This window comes from Hemiscyllium ocellatum, chromosome 16 (genome assembly GCF_020745735.1).
Source record: "Hemiscyllium ocellatum isolate sHemOce1 chromosome 16, sHemOce1.pat.X.cur, whole genome shotgun sequence".
NCBI lineage: Eukaryota > Metazoa > Chordata > Chondrichthyes > Orectolobiformes > Hemiscylliidae > Hemiscyllium > Hemiscyllium ocellatum.
In genome coordinates, this window is record NC_083416.1 from 57,158,345 (window position 1) to 57,177,548 (window position 19,204).

Genomic DNA, 19,204 nt, shown 5'->3' on the forward strand with positions numbered 1-19,204 from the left:
AAACAGACCAACCTCTGAAATGGCAGAGTTGGTGCAAAGATGAATAGTTTATTGGGCCCTTTTTGTTTACCCTTAAACAGATGATACCTCAGGCCAAAGGCTTTCATATTTTAGAAATAACTTGTACAATGAAAAGGGAGTGGCCAGTCCTGGCAGCTGAGGTTTTTTTGGTTCAGTTCAGCAGTTGCATGTGTAAAGAAAGGCTGGATACTTTCTCTCCTTCTGCTCTTCATGATTTCGAACTGAGAGTTGCCTGTGCCATATTTTACTGTGTGTGCTAACGGATGTGGGTATTTTCGGAACAGCATCATTAAGTTGGGTTTGGATAGGATAAGTTATCGGGTAGTCTATTTTCTGTTCTTTATGTTTCATTCTATAAATTTGGAAATAAATTTTGTTAAGTTTAAAGCTTGGCAGTCAACTCAGCCAATTGATACCAGGAATATCCACTACACACCTAGCTAAACAAATAGCAAAGTTACGGTCTGGGCTACCTGCTTAAAGAGGTTTTGAAGGGTCTTGTCTCCTCCATAACACAGGTAACTGTGCAAATAGACAAAGCATACAACTCCAATGAACATGACTGTTTCTTCAAGTCATAGTCATAGAGATGTACAGCATGGAAACAGACCCTTCAGTCCAACCCATCCATGCCGACCAGATATCCCAACCCAATCTAGTCACACCTACCAGCACCCGGCCCATATCCCTCCAAACCCTTCCTATTCATACGCCCATCCAAATGCCTCTTAAATGTTGCAATTGTACCAATCTCCACCACTTCCTTTGACAGATCATTCCATACACTTATCACCCTCTGTGCCCTCATCAATTCTCTTTGTTACTTCTTCAAAAAACTCAATCAAGTTTGTGAGACATGATTTCCCATGCACAAAGTGATGTTGACTATCCCTAATCAGTCCTTGCCTTTCCATATACATGTACACCCTGTCCCTCAGGATTCCCTTCAACAACATGCCCACCACTGACTTCAGGTTCACTCATCTATAGTTCCCTGGCTTGACCTTACCACCCTTCTTAAACAGTGGCACCACGTTAGCTAACCTCCAGTCTTCCAGCACCTCACCTGTGACTATCGATGATACAAATATCTCAGCAAGAGGCCCAGCAATCACTTCTCTAGCTTCCCACAGAGTTCTAGGGTATATCTGATCAGGTCCTGGGGAATTATCCACCTTAATGCATCTCAAGACATCCAGCACTTCCTCACCTGTAATTTGGACATTTTCCACGCTGTCACCATATATTTCCCAAATGTCTACATCTTCCATATCCTTTTCCACAGTAAATACTGATGCAAAATACTAGTTTAGTATCTTCCCCATTTTCTGTGGCTCCACACAAAGGCTGCCTCACTGATCTTTGAGGGGCCCTATTTTCTCCCTAGTTACCCTTTTGTCCTTAATGTATTTGTGAAAACCTTTTGGATTCTCCTTAATTCTATTTGCCAAAGCTATCTCATGTCCCCATTTTGCTCTCCTGATTTCCCGCTTACTTTCTTTATACTCTAAGGATTCACTCAATCTATCCTGTCTATATCTGACATATGCTTCCTTCTTTTTCTTAACCAAACCCTCAATTTCTTTAGTCAACCAGCATTCCCTATACCTACCGGCCTTTCCATTCACCCTATCAAGAATATACTTTATCTGGATTGTGGTTATCTCATTCCTAAAGGCTTCCCATTTTTCAGTGGTCCCTTTACCTGCGAACATCTGCCTCCAATCAGCTTTTGAAAGTTCTTGCCTAATGCCATCAAAATTAGCCTTTCTCCAATTTAGAACTTCAACTTTTAGATCTGGTCTATCCTTTTCCATCACTATTTTAAAACTAATAGAATTATGGTCACTGGCCCCAAAGTGCCCTACCACTGACACCTCAGTCACCTGCCCTGCCTTATTTTCTAAGAGTGGGTCAAGTTTTGCACCCTATCTAGTAGGTACATCCACATACTGAATCATAAAATTTTCTTGCACACACTTAACAAATTTTTCTCCCTCTAAACCCTTTAACACTATGGCAGTCCCAGCCTATGTTTGGAAAGTTAAAATCCCCTACCATAACCACCCTATTATTCTTACAGATGGCTGAGATCTCCTTATAAATTTGTTTCTCAATTTCCCTTTGAATATTAGGAGGTCTATTATACAATCCCAATCAGGTGATCATCCATGTCTTATTTCTCAGTTCCACCCAAATAACTTCCCTGGATGTATTTCCAGGAATATCCTCCCTCAGTACAGCTGTAATGCTATCTCTTATTAAAAATGCCATTGCCCCTCCTCTCTTGTCTCCCTTTCTATCCTTCCTAGCATTTGTATCCTGGAACATTAAGCTGCCAATCCTGCCCATCCTTGAGCCATATTTCTGTAATTGCCATGATATCCCAGTCCCATGTTCCTAACCATGCCTGGAGTTCATCTGCCTTCCCTGTTAGGCCCCGTGCAGTTTAATTTATTAGTCGTACTTTGTCCCTGCCTGCTCTGACTGTTTGACTCACTTCTGTTCTCAACTGTATCAGTCTCAGATTGACCTCTTTTCTCATTATCGACCTTGGTCCCACTGCCCCCCCCCCCCCCCCCACCATCTTACTAGTTTAAATCCTCCCAAGCAGCTCCAGTATATTAGTCCCCTTCCAATTTAGGTGCAATCCATCCTTCTGTGCTATGAACTTTACCCAACAGTTCCTCCAAGATCAGTTGTGAATTTCACTGTTTGTTAATTTTCCCAGATGCACTCTGATATCCAGTGATACATGAATTCAAACAGCAACGGCAGTATCAGTTTCTTTCTTTTGCTCTCTCTTATCGATATCCTTCCATAGTTTTTTTTTCTGATGAAGGGCTATACCCGAAACATTGACTCTCTTGCTCCTCAGATGCTGCCTGACCTGCTGTGCTTTTTCCAACGCCACACTTTATCAACTCTGACTTCTCGATCAGTCCTCACTACCTCAGTTTTTCCTTCCTGTTCTGCAGAATTCCAATAACCAAGTAACTTATCATTTACCTCTCTTAAAATCAGAATGAATATATTAATTCACACTCAGGCATAGAATTTCAGTGGACCCAATATCTCTCATTCATATATACGGTGTGAAATAGAAAAGCCATAAATACACATCTCCAGATAAAATTCTGATGTCCCAAAAATGTGGTAACCACCTATTTATCTAACATTCAATAAACAACTATTTATATTCATGTTTTGATATGAATTCATCATAATTGCACTCAGGCTGAATATTGTGTTTCACAAGGAAAACATTATAAAATATATTATTTCTAAAATCGACTATTAAAAATACATTTCTCAGTTTTACTAAATAATGATATTTATATAGTACATACTCACAGGTAACCATTTACCAATATCCCCAGTATGCAACCAACTGTCTTTGTCCAGTGCTTCATCTGTTTTCTCAGTGTCTTTGAGGTAGCCTTTGAACACATTTGGTCCTTTCACACAGATCTACAACGTAATGGACATTCACAATGATCAGTGAAAAAATATTCTATTTCAACTATTTTTCATACTTCTTCCAAATTCAAGTTGCTTTCATGTTAGGCCCACATGCTGTAGCATTTGCTTTTCTAGAACTGTTGCAAGTAAAAAGTTTAGGTTGACCTGTCTGGTATAAGGTGGAGTGAGGTTTGCAACAGTATGAACAAGATAAATCATTTGCTTTTAAGATGACATAAAGATAAACTGAAATGAGAAGAGGAGGCAGATTATTCAGTTCCACGGAAAGCAGAAAAAAAAATGAACCCTGAACTGTTCTGAAGAGTCACAACAGACAAAATGTTGACTGTTTCTCTCTCCTTAACTGTTGCCAGACTTGCTGAGTTTCTCCAGCATTTTCCACTTTTGTTTCAGAGTTCCAGCATCCATAGTATATTTTGCTTTCAAGTTCTTTGCAAATGGAAAAATAAAAGCATCGTTGAAGATATTCTGAAACGTAGGTTTTCCCTAATGCCACAAATACTAATACTCAATCCTATCACAGACCACCTAGGTTTAACTTGCAGTCTTTAAAAAAGGGACTACTGTGGGCCACTCTTTGAGAACAAAGATACTGGAATACTCTGGAACAGCATGGAAAAGGACAGCTGCAATGAGGCACTAGTGACCATCATTCTCAACCCCAATCACTACATTGACAATCTCTTACCTTCATCATCACCACCACTACCACCATCAAATGATTGCCATTACTTTTCCCAGTCATAATCCTCCAAGTTCGCACCCTGGAAATGGTCAATTCTCCCTCCCAGAGAAAGGTGTTGAACTCTTCCTTGTCTGTGTTATGGATTTGTTTGAAGTCTACTCTTGACAACCCTATAGCCCCAGCTTCAAGGGCTCATTTCTGGTAAACTAGCTGGCTCACATGGCTCACTATTAATAATGCACTGGGCCTATTCAACCAGATCCTGGTATTGTTCCCTGTTCCTTCTTTTTAGTCAATTATTAGAGCAACAGAAATTACAGCAACTGAAAATTAGCACTTTTCAAACCCCCTTCCAATTCAAAGCATCATATAGTACAGAAGAGGACCTTTGGCCTATTCAGTCTGTGATCTGCTTACACTGATCCCACTTTCTAGGACTTGGCCCATAGCCTTAATGTTATGATATTTCAGGGTTTCATGTGCTCATCCATGCATGTTTTAAAAGGTTCTGAGATTTACTTCCTCTACTATCCTCTCAGGTAGTATTCCAGATTCCCACCACCCTCTGGGTGAAAATCCTTTTCCTCAAATTACCTGTAAACCTGTTGCCCTTCACCTTAAAATTATGCTACCTCATTACTGATCAAGGGAAAAGCTGCTTCCCTACCCACCCTATCGAAGCCTCAATCTTATACACCTCAATCTGATCCCCACTCAGCATTCTCTGCTGTAAAGAAACAACTGCAAACGTATCCAACCTCTTTTATAGCCAAAATATTCCATCCCAGGTGTCATTCTGGTGATTCTCCTCTGCGTCCCTTCCTGTGGGAGCTTTTCAAAGGCTTTGCTGAAAATCAATATAAACTATATATCAGTTCACTACCTCATCTACACACCTGATCATATCATCGAAAAATTTGTTAGGCATGATCTCCCACTGACAAAGCCATGCTGACTACTTCTGATCAAACCTTGTCTCTCCAAGTGCAGATTGATATTCTCCAATAGTTTCGCTACTGCTGATGTTAGACTCATTGGTCTGTAAATCCCTGGTTTGTTCATCTCACTTTCTTGAAAAGTGGGACCACAATAGCTGTTCTCCAATCTTCCAACACTTCTCTGGCCATATAGAAATAAAACATTTAGGTCAGAGCCCCTGTAATTTCCTCTCCTGCCACACAGCAGCCAGATATGCAACTCATCTTGATCAGAGGGTTGTTCACTTTTAAGCCTGTAAAAACGTCTTCACACCCGATGTCCATCAGCTTAAAACCCTTATAGTGCTCTTCCCCAAACTCTGTACCATAATCTTCCTTTTCCAGAGGAAAGATAGATTTGAAGTATTTGTTTACCATCCTAACAATATCCTTTGGCCCCATGCATAATTACCCCTTCTAAAATCTTTACTCTATAACTATCCCAACTAATGTTTAAGAAGTTAAAATCTGGTATAGTTACCCTATCATTATTACACATCTCAGTGAATTGTTTACGTATCTTTTCCTCTATTATCAACTGATTGCATGGGAGCCTATAACATACCCTCCTGAATAATGCAACACCATCCCCTCTTTACACCTTCTCCTATTCAACTGAAGATCCTATACCCTGGAATGTTGAGTTGCCAGTCTTGCCCCCCCCATCAACCATATCTATGCTGACGACATCGCAATTTCATGTGCCAATCCACAATCGTCTTACCTATAATACTCCTAGCATTAAAGTACAGGCTATTCAGCTTTGCCTCGCTCTCCTAAATTGTAACATGGCTGAACTCTCTCTATCTTGGTTCCTTTACTCTATTGTGTCGCTATTGTACTCATGCTGCACCCCGCCACCTGCTGAACTAGTTTAAATCCTTTCCAAGAACACTAGCAAACCTACCTGAAAGGATGTTGGTTTATGTGAAGACTGTACCACTTATACAAGTCACCAGAAATGATCCCAGTGATCCAGAAGGCTAAAATCTAAAATGCACATCATATTATACTCAAAATATCAACAGATTAGTTTCTCCAGCATACAGTGTTTACATTAATTCCACGCCCCGTTCATTTTAAAAGATAGAATCTCTTTGCTGTCTGCCCCTTTCACCGAGAGTGAAATGGGAATACCTATAAATAGGGAAGAATATTTGAAATGTAAGCATTTACCTACCTCTCCCTCTCCTTTAGCAGAAAAATACTTCATTTCATCTACATTGATAAGTTTGAGATAATTACAAGGCAATGGAGCTCCAACATGTCCTGCAGAATGAAAATTAAGCAATATTAATAATCAAGTAACATTTGAATCTTGTATCCTGATAGGAAGGAGAAATTGTAATTTAGTTCATGATTAAATGATGATGAGGTTTACGGATTATGTCGACATAACTAAAATTTTACTGGAGAAACTGGGAGCTCTTGTTATGGCAATCATTAAACGAGGCAATATAAATATCTCTTTATTAAAAATATACAAAAAGAACCCCATTTCCCCAAAATATTTTGATTTCTTTCTATATTGACTTTAAAATCAGAAAAATAATATTAGTCTTAAACCAGAAATACTACAGGTTGAATACTGAAGTTTAACCACATGTATGAGATGTGGAGAACAGTGAAGAAAGAGAGGGAGGAGTTAGACGGCTACAAGATAGGAAAAAGATTCTCCCCTGAGTTTTCAAAACAGAAAACAAAACAAAATGTAGTAAATCTAATAGTGACCAATCAACTATCAGACACCAACATGACTGCCAGAATAGCCAAGAGACCGACAAATTAGAGTTGAGCTATTAACCTTAAATTTCCTCTCTTGATCATCTCCTAGATTTTCCCCATCACCGCCTAATCTCTCTTTCTTTTCTCTTTCGTTGTTTCCCTCTCCCACCTTTCTCCTGTTCCTTTTCTCTCCCGTCATCTTATGTCCTCCCACAAATAATATAGCCACGTAATGCTCATAGCACAGAAAACCTACTTGCCTGTGTCAGCTCTCCCATTCTCCTACTTCTTCCTGAAGGCCTGCTAATTTCTTTCTCTTTTCAAGTAGTTATCCAATTGTCTTCTGAAGGACTCAAGTAAGTGATCCTCCACCAGTGCAGTGCATTCCAGATGCTAAGCTTTTTGAATTAAAAAGCTTCTTTATTCATGTTTCCATTGCTTCTTTTGCCAATCACCTTAAACTGATGTTCTTTGGTTCTGGACCCTTCCACCAACAGAAACAGTTTCTCCCAATCTTTCTCTATCAAATCCAGTCTTAACTTTCTCTTCACCAAGGAACATTGCCCAAGTGTCTCCAACATATCGACACAGCTGAAGTGCTTCATCCTTCATATCACTCTTTCACATTTTCCCTAAGGTGTAGTGTCCAGGACTTGATACCAAACTCCAACTGAGGCTGAAACAATGTTTTAGATGGATTTATCATTACTTCTTTATTTTGTATTCCATAGCCCGATTTATAAAGCCTAGGATGTATTATGCATTATTAATCACTTTCTCGCCACTTGTCGCCTTCAACTACTTTACACATATACCGCCAGGTGCCTAAATTCTTGCAACCCTTCAAATTGTACTTTTTATTTTATATTGTCTCTTCACATTCTTCCTACAAAACTAATCTCCTCACACATCACATTAAATATCACCTTCCACTTGTTGACTCATTCCACTAACCAGCCTATTTCTTGAAGTCCGACACTATCTTCCCTAAGGTTCACAGTACTTCCAAGTGCACAATCATCTTCAAATTTTGAATCTGTTCGCCAATGTCTAGGTCATTATCACACATCAGGAAGAGCAAGGGGCTAACACAAATTCCTGGGGAATTCCATCAATCCAAAAAAAAAAACAACTATTCACCACTACTTTTTGTTTCCTGCCACTCAGTCAATTCCATACCTCTGCTGCAATTTTCCCTCTTGTTCCATATGTTCTAGATTTGTTGATAAGCCTGTTCTTTGACAATCTGGATTAGTGGTGCTGGAAGAGCACTGAGAAGCAGTAAAATCGACGTTTCAAGCAAAAGCCCTTCACCAGGAATACAGGCAGAGAGCTGTTCTTTGACATGTCCACTGCCTTTTGAAAGTCCATGTGAACCACATCAATGGCACGACCTATATCCAGCTTCTATGTTACAACATCAAATTATCAAACGAGTTTGTTCACTACATTTTTTTCTGAACAGATCTATGCTTACTCTCCTGAAACAGAGCCAGGTTTGACCAGGTGACTGGAAACATTCTCATGTTTCTCTTCCTCACTCCCCGACTCCTGTACCTCTCTCATTCTCTTCACCACACCTCTCCTTTTCATACTCCATTTGTCTCTCCTCATTTTACTTTATCATTTACTGTCACTGGTCATCTTTTCCATCTCTCCAGCTTGGTTTGGCAACATTTTTGTATGCTTCCTTCCTCTCCTCTCACTGTTTTCATATTACTCTCCCTCACTCTTCACTGCACTCCCCCTTTTCTTGTTTATTTACTGTGTTTCCCTCACTTCCTCTCTTCTTTCCATCTCTAAATCTTATCCCCTTCTTTTTCTGTCCTCGCTTTCCATCTTGGCCTTTCCACCTTTCCATCAAACCTCATCCTACTAGATTTCTCGACCTTGAAACTCTTTCTCCTCCTTATATTGCCCTTTCATTCTGTCCTCTTTATCAGCATTTAGTTCACCAAATCTTTTCTATTTTCTCCATCGATAATTTATTTTTCCTCCAGCTCCGCTCTTCTGCCTTCCCCTCGGGTCTTCTCTTCTCATCACTGTCCTTTGCTTCTTTTTCACACCTTTCTTCCTTTTAGTAAATGTATTCCCTTTTTCGTCCATATCCAACTTCAGTCAGCATTCCTGCTCCTCCCCATTTGCCTCATTTCCTACAATTCCCTAAAGACTTTCCATTGTCCTTGGATTCTCATATCTCTTTCCTTTTCTTCTTCCAACTATTTTCCCCTTTTCATTTCTTCCTCTTACTTATGTTCCAATAACCTTCTCATCATTTTACCATTTCCCTTCCAATTTTTAAGCCATTCTTCCGTATGATTGCTATTGCCTTTCCTTTTCTCCCTGCCTCTATACTTTCTCAACTCTATAATCAAAATTCACCGACATCTCTACTCCCTCACCTGCTCTCACTGCACACTCTTCCTCCCCTCCCCATCTGCCCTCCTTCTCCATCTTTCCTCTCTTCCCATTTTGTTATCTCCATTCTTTCCCTTTCCACTTTGCCTTTCTGCTTTTCTTCCCCATTGCCTTCTCCCCACTATATTCTCATCCCAATTCCACTATCCTCATCCATGCTCTGCTGTTTTTTTCTGTTTCTTCCTCTCTCCTCTCCTGAATGATTATCTCCACTTCTCTCACCTTCCCTTTCTCCAGTTCATCTCTCTCCATCCTCATCTACCTTACCCTCTCAGATACTACCTCCCTATCACTTGCCTTGATGTACCATATTTCTGATTTTGATTTTAGCTTGATCTGAAATGTATTGTTGGTTGAGACGGGGGTACTTTTGACATTGTCTAATAGTGTAATATGTATACTAGCAATTTGTCTAGCCAGTAAATACCTCTTCCAATGTTCATTTCCATTGGGTAGCCATACTACGTTTTAGAATAGCCATGGTCAAAATTGTCTACCCACATGTGCATCTCCAAAAGGAGATTTTTTTAATGATTTAATTAGGAAGAGGATTGGCTTTTATGTTTACAAGTAATTTTTCATGCGTTCGCCTTCCTTTGGTCTCTCTATGTGATAACATATAAATGACTGAGATAAAGGATAAGTGAGCAAGCTATTCTCAAGCCTCCACTAATTCTGCTCCGAAGCCAAATAGGGAAGCTCTTCCCTGAACATCATCTCGCTGATGCTTTTCCAAAGGGCTGCAGCCAGTATTCAGGACATTTTCCTATTACTCCTGAATGCACTGTTCTATTTTAGCAGAAACTGGAGATATTTTAGCAAGCTTTGATATGTAGTGAATACATATATTTGAAATAGCAATAAAAAGGTATCAATTAATACCTGATGTCCAGTCTCCAGGTGTGGTAAAGGTACATCCAGCTGTACATTCAGTCTGTCCATAACCTTCATAGACCTAACCAAATCACAGTGGTTATACATATGTGAAACGTTAAACATATGGCAAGGTTAATATTTTCATTCTCATAATTTCTTAAAATTCCTATATTTGGTTTCATATAATAGACTAAGCAGAAAAGGACAATTACTGTGCAATTACTGACATCTTTCAATATCACTTATTATTAGCTAAAACCACCTGAGATAATCCTTTGCAATATTTTGAGAGTTTTTAAACAGAAAAATAGAGTGTACAGAATAGAGACTGACAAAACGAGAGTACAATATTCTGAGTGACAGTTCAGCCATTAATGATAGCGACCTTATTATAATTGACAAAGTAGTGCTAGAATTCAAATCCGATGTTCATGAAGTGGAGCGTTAATCAGCTGACTGATTACTACTCTGAACATCAAATGAGTCTTCAAGCCTTTCATCCTTCTGAGATGCATTATGGCTAGGTGAGGATGGGTGAATCAACTCCTTCCATTCATCATAGCAAAGATTATTAATTCTTTTTAGTATGTAGCTATATCAAACTTCAATTAAAACACAGTTCACTATTTTAAAAATGAAGGAGGCAATTACAAGGTTTACTTGAGAAAGAGGAAATGTCATTGCTTCCTACTTACAGACTATTCTGACCAATGTACTCTTCCTCTTGTAATTTCTTGCTTTCACTAATGCAGATTCTACGTCTTCTGATAGAAGATCAGTTCCTGCAATACCACTTATTCCATCTATACTAAATGATACCCCAACATCTTTTCTTCCCTCTGTCTTTTGAAAAAGACACATGATCCTCAATGTTTAAATCCCAGCTTTGATCTCCTTGAAAATCTTGATCAGGTTGTTCCTAGATCTACACTTCTCTATAGTATAGAGTTCCAGCGAGGAATCAGGGCATAGCAGAGGAACTGAATACATACTTTGTATCAGTGTTAACTGGAGAAGGTATTAATGACATTTCAAAATTACTTATTAATCAAGGGGCAAAGGAGGAGAAAAATTAAATACAATAACTATCATTAGAGAAGAAGTGCTAGGGAAATTGATAGGGCTAAGGAACTAAAAGTCACTTGGACCTGATGGGATGCATACTAGCACATTAAAAGAATTAGCTACAGAGATTCTTAGAGCTTTAGATTCTGGACAATTCCCTGAGGATTGGAAAACTGTTGACTTGACACCTTTATTTAAAAAGGGAAGGAGACAAAAAAACAGGTAACTACAGGCCAGTTAGCTTAATATTTGTTATTGCAAAAATGTTCGAGTCTACTCTGAAGGATGTAATAGGTGAGCATTTAGAAATACATAATATGATGAAGTTGAGTCAGCATGGCTTCTCCAAGAGGAAATTTCTTAGAATTGTTTGAGGAAGTAAGAAGCAGCATAAAGGTAAAGCAGTGATCTAATATGCCTTCTGAAAATCCAAAAATGAGACAAGGTGCTATATATTAGGCTACCTAAGAGCCCACGGCTTGCAGGTGGTATATTAGCCTTAATAGAGGATCTGCTAACAAATAAAAGTAGGGAATTTGGTTAAGGATGAGCATTTTCAGGATGGCAACCTGTAATCAATGCAGTACCAGAGGGATCAGTTCTGGGGCCACAATTATTTACAGTACATATGAAGTGACTTTTTAGATGAAACAACAATAGGTGGGAAGGCAAATAATGACGATGACACAGAGTCTACAGAGGGATATAGACAGGTTGAGTGGACAAAAACTTGACAGAATATAAAGTGAGAAAATATTATTATTTAATTAGGGAAAGACTGTTGAAAGCTTCCTCATGTAGATATCTCAAAAATCATGCAAGTTCAGCAAATGGAATGGACCTTTATCTCAAAAGGACAGGAGTATTAAAAAAAAGGGAAGTCTAACCATAATTATACAAGATACTAATCAGACTACAGCGGAAATATTGTGAACAGTTGTGAGCCCCTTATCTAACAAAAGTTTTACTGGCTTTGGAAATGGAACAGAGAAGGATCGATCTTATGAGGAAAGGTTTGAGTAGGTTGGGCCTGTTTTCAGAGTTTAGAAGAATGAGATTTAACTTTACTGAAATATGAAAGATTCAGGATTTGACAGGATAGATGAGGCAAGGTTGTTTTTTATTGTGAGAGAATCTAGGGCCAGCAAGCATAATCTCAGAATAGGTGGTCATCTTTTTAGGGCAGGGCAAAGGAATAATTTCTGTCAGATGGTTGTGAATTTATGGAATTTTGTACCAAAGAAAGGGCTGTAGAGGCTGGGTCATAAGTTTCCAGAGTTTGCTCTCATAATAGCCACTGTGTTTGTTTTCTCCTCCCTTTTAGTCCCTTGATCACTAACTACAGGATAACTAAATTCTAAATAGCTGAAAGCCCATTCCATACATTTTGTTTCAAGTACAGAAATATATTAGTTTGTATAGTTAAGGACAGTGTGACTGAATGCTGAAAAATTTCAGCTCAGAGACAATTGATAAATGGTGGATTACCAACCTCAATTAATTTTTCTTTGAAGAAATGACTAAAATATGGTCAGGAAGATATCATGAATGTTATTCAAATGCATGTCAAGAGGCACAGACTCATGAGGATGGACGTCGGAAGAGATTTCTAAGTAAAGTTAGCTAAAATGGAATTGAAGGCAAATTCTTGTCCCAGTCTGGAAATTAGCTTTTGTAAGAGACGGAATTTGGAATAGTGGGCAGGCAGTCTAATTGACAGGACAAACGTGAATAATAGTGTCTTGCAAGGGTCTCTACTGGTGTTCTTAATGTATGGAATGTTTGGTAACTATGCTTTTGAATATTTAGGTAATGTTCTAACCTAACAAAATAATTAAAGAGTTCAGAAGAGTGAAGTAGTCCTTGTGAAAATTTCAAAGAACACCAAGAAGTATATATTTTATATATAAGAACTCTACAGCTAGATGTCATCAAATGTGGAGTAACATGGAAGTCAGTGTTAAGAGAAGGAAAACAAGGAGAAAGAGAGGTGAAGGAGAGGAGTGAGAGAAGGTAAAAAAGGAAAAAGGCACAAGCAGAGAGATTCAGACAGAAATGGGATACTGAGTAAGAGAGGAGGATTGGAGAGGAGGAGAATCCAGACAGTAGGAAGAGAAAGGGAGGAGAGGATTTGATGTTTCATGGTATTACATTTTTCCTCAATGTACAAATGAGCCTTTTTAGAAATTGTGTCTTGATGAGTGAACAAATAAGGCATTATATTTTTGCTTTAATGACAGAAGGTAGGAAAGAGATCCATTTTCTGTCTGAATAATTTTCATCAAATTTTACTTATACAGCATCCTTAAATTAAAAAAAAAGTTCCAAAAATTGTTTCACAGCAATGTTACAAGTCAAGTAAGGAAATAGAAGGACAAATGTAAAGCTTGGTCAGAATTTTATTTTTAAAAATCTCTTAAAAGGAAGAAAGGGGGTTGGAGAGTTTTAGCAAGACAATTCCAGATTTGAAGGTCTTGGGAGCTTAAGTTCCAGAGTTTCAGGAAACACTCAACTGTGGGTGGTGAAGCAGCACATTGAAGAACTTTGGAGAGTAAAGGGAGATTGAGATTTGGCTGTAATTTGCAAAGTAGTAATAGTCAAGAATTCTTTTTAATGGGAGAGGCACACTTTAGAGAGAGGTGACAAAGCTTAGCAAGACAGAACGATTAATAACAACAGGCATGGGAGCCATAGTAAATATTGGATGTCCCATTTAGTGGGGAGAATCTCAGGAGAATGAGGTGGGTTTTTATGAACAAAGAGCTTCTAGAGGGCACGCAAGAGAGAAATTAAAGGAAAGTTAGTATTTAAGGCTGGATTTAATTGAAGCTTGTGTTATGAAGATGTGGAAGTATTGGAACCTTTAAGAGTTAAAAGCTAGCAGAACTACCTGACAACACCAAGTGTTCTGAATAAAATATAATGTAACATGTGGTCTAGCTACTAGAGTAGCTGGTTGCCTGAAGACAAAAACAGATTTGAATTACACCAATCAGTTTAAAATATACCCCAACAAAATGCCAAATTCCAATCAAATTTGAATTTATTATATTGACAATCTTTAAAGCATGTGACACAATCCAATACTCTGGGGTGGGGGGGGGGGTAATAAGACAGGGGAAAATTGAACAGTGGGGAGGAGAACTGCCACGACACCAGCAAGTAGAGATTGCCCGAAAAATACCTTTCTTAAGGGTTACTTTATATTCCCCAAGAAAAGACAACACAGGAAGTTCCAAATAGAAGATTCGACAACTGGCTGGTTTTGAAACTTGAATTTTTGGTAAATCTTAATTGGGGTTTTTAATCTGACTAGTATTGTAGAAAGGGAAGGTAAAAGATAAGATAGAGGAAGGAGTTGTAAATAGTTGTTAATTAATTATTCTCTGTTATACTTAAAGAAATAAAGTTGTTAATTTTTACTTTAAATAGTTCTTGGCCTTTCAAATTTTCACAGATTATTGCACAGGATAAATCTTTTCTGTGTTGTTGGTGTAAATTAAGCAGGAGGGTTTATCCCATGTTGTAACAGTTGGCCTTAAAAAAAACACTTCAAATGATGTAAGAGGCAGACATAAAAGCATATTGTTTTCCTACATAGGAGCAATCTAGTCCATTCTGTCTTTGACCTTTGATGGTGGACAAGGAGAGAAGGAAGTGGCAGAGACAGCTGGTTGAATGATCTCAATCTTCATGACAAAGAGTTTCCTGAGCTCATGCTTTTTAAAAGCGTTGGGAAAGGAGATATGAGGAGGAACAATTTTGGGTGCCAATGTCTATCTCTGTAGGTGATATAGAGCTGCATGTAAACAAATTCTGTTTCCTCTACGTCAGGGACTGGGACTGGCCAGTTTTAACTTAAGTCGGTGTGTGACTTTCTGCTAACCAAACTAAGTTTTTTTGGTTTTAGAATATAACTTCTTTCACCTATCAGTTACACATTGTTGGGTTTTGATCCTCATAAGTAGTACCTCTTTGTGGGGTTAATGATTTGTATTCATTTTGGATTGATACCTCTAACACTTTATGGAAGTTGTTCTCATTTATTACACTATTTTTTTAAATCATGGCTTAAGATGCCATCTTGTATTGTGCTTTGTCCTTGATCAGCCAAGATTTCTACTCATTTTATGAGCCAATTTTTTTTTAATTCAAATATTTACTATTGGGACATGACAATTTTTTAAAAAAGAATAATTGCTGGAGGGCTCAGGAAACATGGCAGAGATATAGACTTGCTTTAATGCCCATGCCTAACCCATGAGTAACTGAAGCATGCAAATCAGGATTACACAACTGGGTTATTGGATCCAGATATGAATATTAAAGCAGCAATACCATTGGCCAGCTGGGGGCATAAGCCCATTATTTATCCAAACCTGCTCTTGAAATGCTTCAATGTGTCATGTGACAGTTACCTACCAGACCTTGCCCCATTTCCCTCAACAAGTCTGGGGTGCAATTATCCCCTTCCTGAGAAATGGTGAGAAGTGGAAATGATTGAGAGAGTTAGCCATGGAGATAATACTTACCTTCATCTCAAAATGTCACTAACTAAGATGCAGGACAAAAAAGCATGTTGGGTATATTTTTTGACTCACCAGCAATTAAGGCTATTAAGTAGTCTCAACTCATTATTGTCTTAATTACCTGCAGATGACAAAGACCGAGAAACAAGGGCAATCCTCCTGCTGGGCTAAGGGATGAAATTCTATCCGTCCCAAAATAATGGGAATAGGAGGCATGGATGGGGACAAATGGTAGCTTCTGAAAGCCATCCCTCTGACTTTGCCTTCAAGACCCAAATTTCTCCATGATCCCTACCACCCAATAAGCAAAAGAAAAATCATCATCTTGCCATGAACTTGAATGAGATTTCTGAAGTAACAATTAAGGCAGAGTGGTAGACGTTGTCTGTACAGACTTCGACAAGACTTTTGACAGGTTCTGCATGGAAGACCAGTTAGTAAAGTTAGATCACGTGGATTCGAGAGAAAGCTAGCCATTTGGATACAAAATTGGTTTGAAGGTAGGAAACAGGTTGATGGTGGAGGGTTGTTGGACTATAGACCTGTGACTAGTGTTGTGCTGCAAGGATTGGAGCTGGGTCCACTTTTTTTTTCATTTCTATGAAGGACTTGGATGTTAAATCAGGAGGAATGGTTCATAAGTTTACACGTGATACCAGAATTGGTGGTGTAGTGGACAGTAGGAAGGTTATCTCGGTGTACAGCGGGATCTTGATCAGATGGGCCAATGAGTCCAAGAGTGACAGATGGAATTTAATTTAGATAAATGTGAGGTGTTGCATTTTGGCAAGGCAAATCAAGGCAGAACTTACACAGTTAATAGTAGGGGGGTCCTGGGATGCATTGCCAAATGAAGAACCCTTGGGGTGCAGGTTAATAATTCCTCTGAAGGTGGAGTCACAGATAGGGAGGGTATAAAGAAGGTGTTTGGTACACTTGCCTTTATTAGTCAGTGCATTGAGTGCAGGATTTGGGGTATCCTGTTGCAGCTGTATATGACATAGCACATATATCGTGCTATAGGAGCAATGCTGTTAAACCTGAAAGAGTGCAAACAGGATTTAGAAGAAGTTACTGGGATTGTAGGCTTTGAGCAAGAGGGAGAGGCTGAATAGGCTGGGGCTGTTTTCCCTAGAATATTGGAAGTGGAGTGGTGACCTTATGAATGTTTATAAAATCATGAGGGTGAATAACCAAGGTCTTTTTTCACCAGGATAGAGGAGCAAAAGTAGAGGACACAGGTTGAAGGTGACAGGAAAAAGATATAAAAGGAATCTAAGGGGCATTTTTTTTTCAAACAGGTGGTGTGTATGTGTAATGAGCTGCCAAAGGAATGGTGGAAGCTGGTAAAATTGTAACATTTAAAAGGCATCTGGATGGGTATATGAATAGGAAGGGTTTAGAGGGATAAGGGCCAAGTGCTGGCAAATGGGACTAGATTAATTTAGGATATCTGGTCAGCTTGGATGAGGTAGACTGAAGGGTCTGTTTCTGTGCTGTACAACTCTGGTGATTCAATGACACTATATCCCTGGGGATTGGCCTCAACTAATGATCTTCAGGACCCAGAAGCTCTTCGCCTTTGACTTGCAGGATGGGATACCACTGACAAGGCCTGCAAATGGTCAGGATAGTTGCTGAAGATTACCAGTCGGCTTTTAACTAGGTGATTGGCACTCAATATGGTGAACTTTGTCTGTGATAGGAGCAACAAATTAATTAACACCAACACTCCAGCTCTCCGATTAACCTGACAAGTTTGTACTTTAGGCCTCTCTTCAATACGTCCCCAAAGCTGATCAGGCACAATCAAGAACTCACCAAAAAGAAAAGAGAACTGAACATGCAATCATTCATTGTTGTGGTACTTGCGGAGACATTTTTTGAGAAAACTGTTGAGAAGTATACTTTTTTCCCCAAAAATTGGATTAATTAAAAAACATTTTATGAAATCTGAAAGAATTGTAATGAAGGAATAAATAAAATTCTGGTTTTCATACCTGACAACCGAGTGCTGCTCTTAGGAAGCCAAGTACAGCAGGTGAGGCAGGGGCAGCACCTGTGACAATCATTCTCACCTTTCCTCCAAGGCTATCCTGTGTAGTTAATACAGTGGTCAAATGCAAAGCAATACATAACTTTCACCAATTTTTAAGTATATATAACACACACACACACACACACACACACACACACACACCTTTGCCAATCCAAAATATTTAAACTGGTTTTATTGCGTAATTTTAAAATGCTCTCTTGCAAGTGATATTTCAGTTAATTTTCGATTCTGACATTGCAGTTTCAAGATAAATTGAAAAGACAAATGGATTTGCATCCCATTCATTACCAAAGTGGCTGTAAAGGAGGTGACTGAGCCACAAAAACCAATAGTGTTATATTTTTAGCTGGTGCAAATTTTTCTTGTCTCAGATCCCTCCCATGTGACCTAAACACCAATTTCTATGGCTCCCTGTGGAGCACCGTGCTAATAATCCCATTGTTAATGTCAGCAAACTGTTCCCTGTGCAGTACTGGAGCTCCATAATAAGTAGAAATTAAAATATCTTAAATTATACTAAAAGTAGTCACTGACATGTGGCATGAGATGCATTCTTATGTAGTTTTCTTGTCCTTTTCACTGCCAGAATTGAAGATAATTGGAGATAACTGTAGCCAGGCTTTATTTTATTGTGGCGAGTCTGGTATAGACTAAAGGCTGATTCTCAATGTTTTTTTTAAAATCACATATATTATGTTGTGCTTTTTGTTACCACAGAAGAAATCAAATAGATGTTTGCTACTCTGCAGGAGAGTGGGCTACTTCCAAGTGGTGCTTAAAATCACATTGTTACATACAGCCAAAGATAAAAGAATTGACTTTACAAATTTTTCCTAATAATACACTGACCTACATTTTATCTAACAAACCATTTTCAAATCAAGCTGTAATGAATTAATTCTTAGCACATCAGTTTAGGTCACAAAATACAATCCTAAAGCACTTCCCAGGAGACAATTAGACAGACAGAAGTGCTTTTTTTAAGCATTGCCTCTAATTATCTCAAAGTGAATTTGTAAAATGAATATTTACTTTACCTGTATTTTTTTGAAAAAGAGTTTATCCCACAGACTGTTGTTCCGTATGATGCCATTTCGCACTTCAGTTGCCTTTCTTCTGGCTGCAAATTCAAGTAGCCAGCGTTTTACTGGTGTGCCTGCCTGGCTAAATATCTAAATATAATTGAAAAGAAATTTGTACTTTAGTGTTGCTATACCAGGAAGGTATACTGTTCAGTCAGCGCAGTGTTGAAATTGCCCACTGAAATTCTGCCATTTTCCAAAAGATTCCTTTTATTAATGTGCTTTTTTGAGCACCAGAAACCATTGGGGTTTGACAGCTAACTTATCGGAGACTTGTGTAGGGA

General features: G+C 38.6%; 1 protein-coding gene across 7 annotated transcripts in view; it reads right to left on the reverse strand.

Moving 5' to 3' along the window:
* Positions 1-19,204, reverse strand: part of LOC132823222 (long-chain-fatty-acid--CoA ligase 6-like) — a 100,465-nt gene that overhangs the window by 24,914 nt on the left and 56,347 nt on the right. For all 7 annotated transcript variants that reach the window (XM_060836843.1, XM_060836845.1, XM_060836847.1 and 4 more), the window contains 5 exons: positions 18,876-19,010; positions 17,780-17,875; positions 10,192-10,264; positions 6,347-6,435; positions 3,376-3,492 (listed from right to left, as the gene is read on the reverse strand). In XM_060836843.1, the coding sequence (XP_060692826.1) occupies positions 3,376-3,492; positions 6,347-6,435; positions 10,192-10,264; positions 17,780-17,875; positions 18,876-19,010 (510 nt within the window). The remainder of the gene's footprint in view (positions 1-3,375; positions 3,493-6,346; positions 6,436-10,191; positions 10,265-17,779; positions 17,876-18,875; positions 19,011-19,204) is intronic.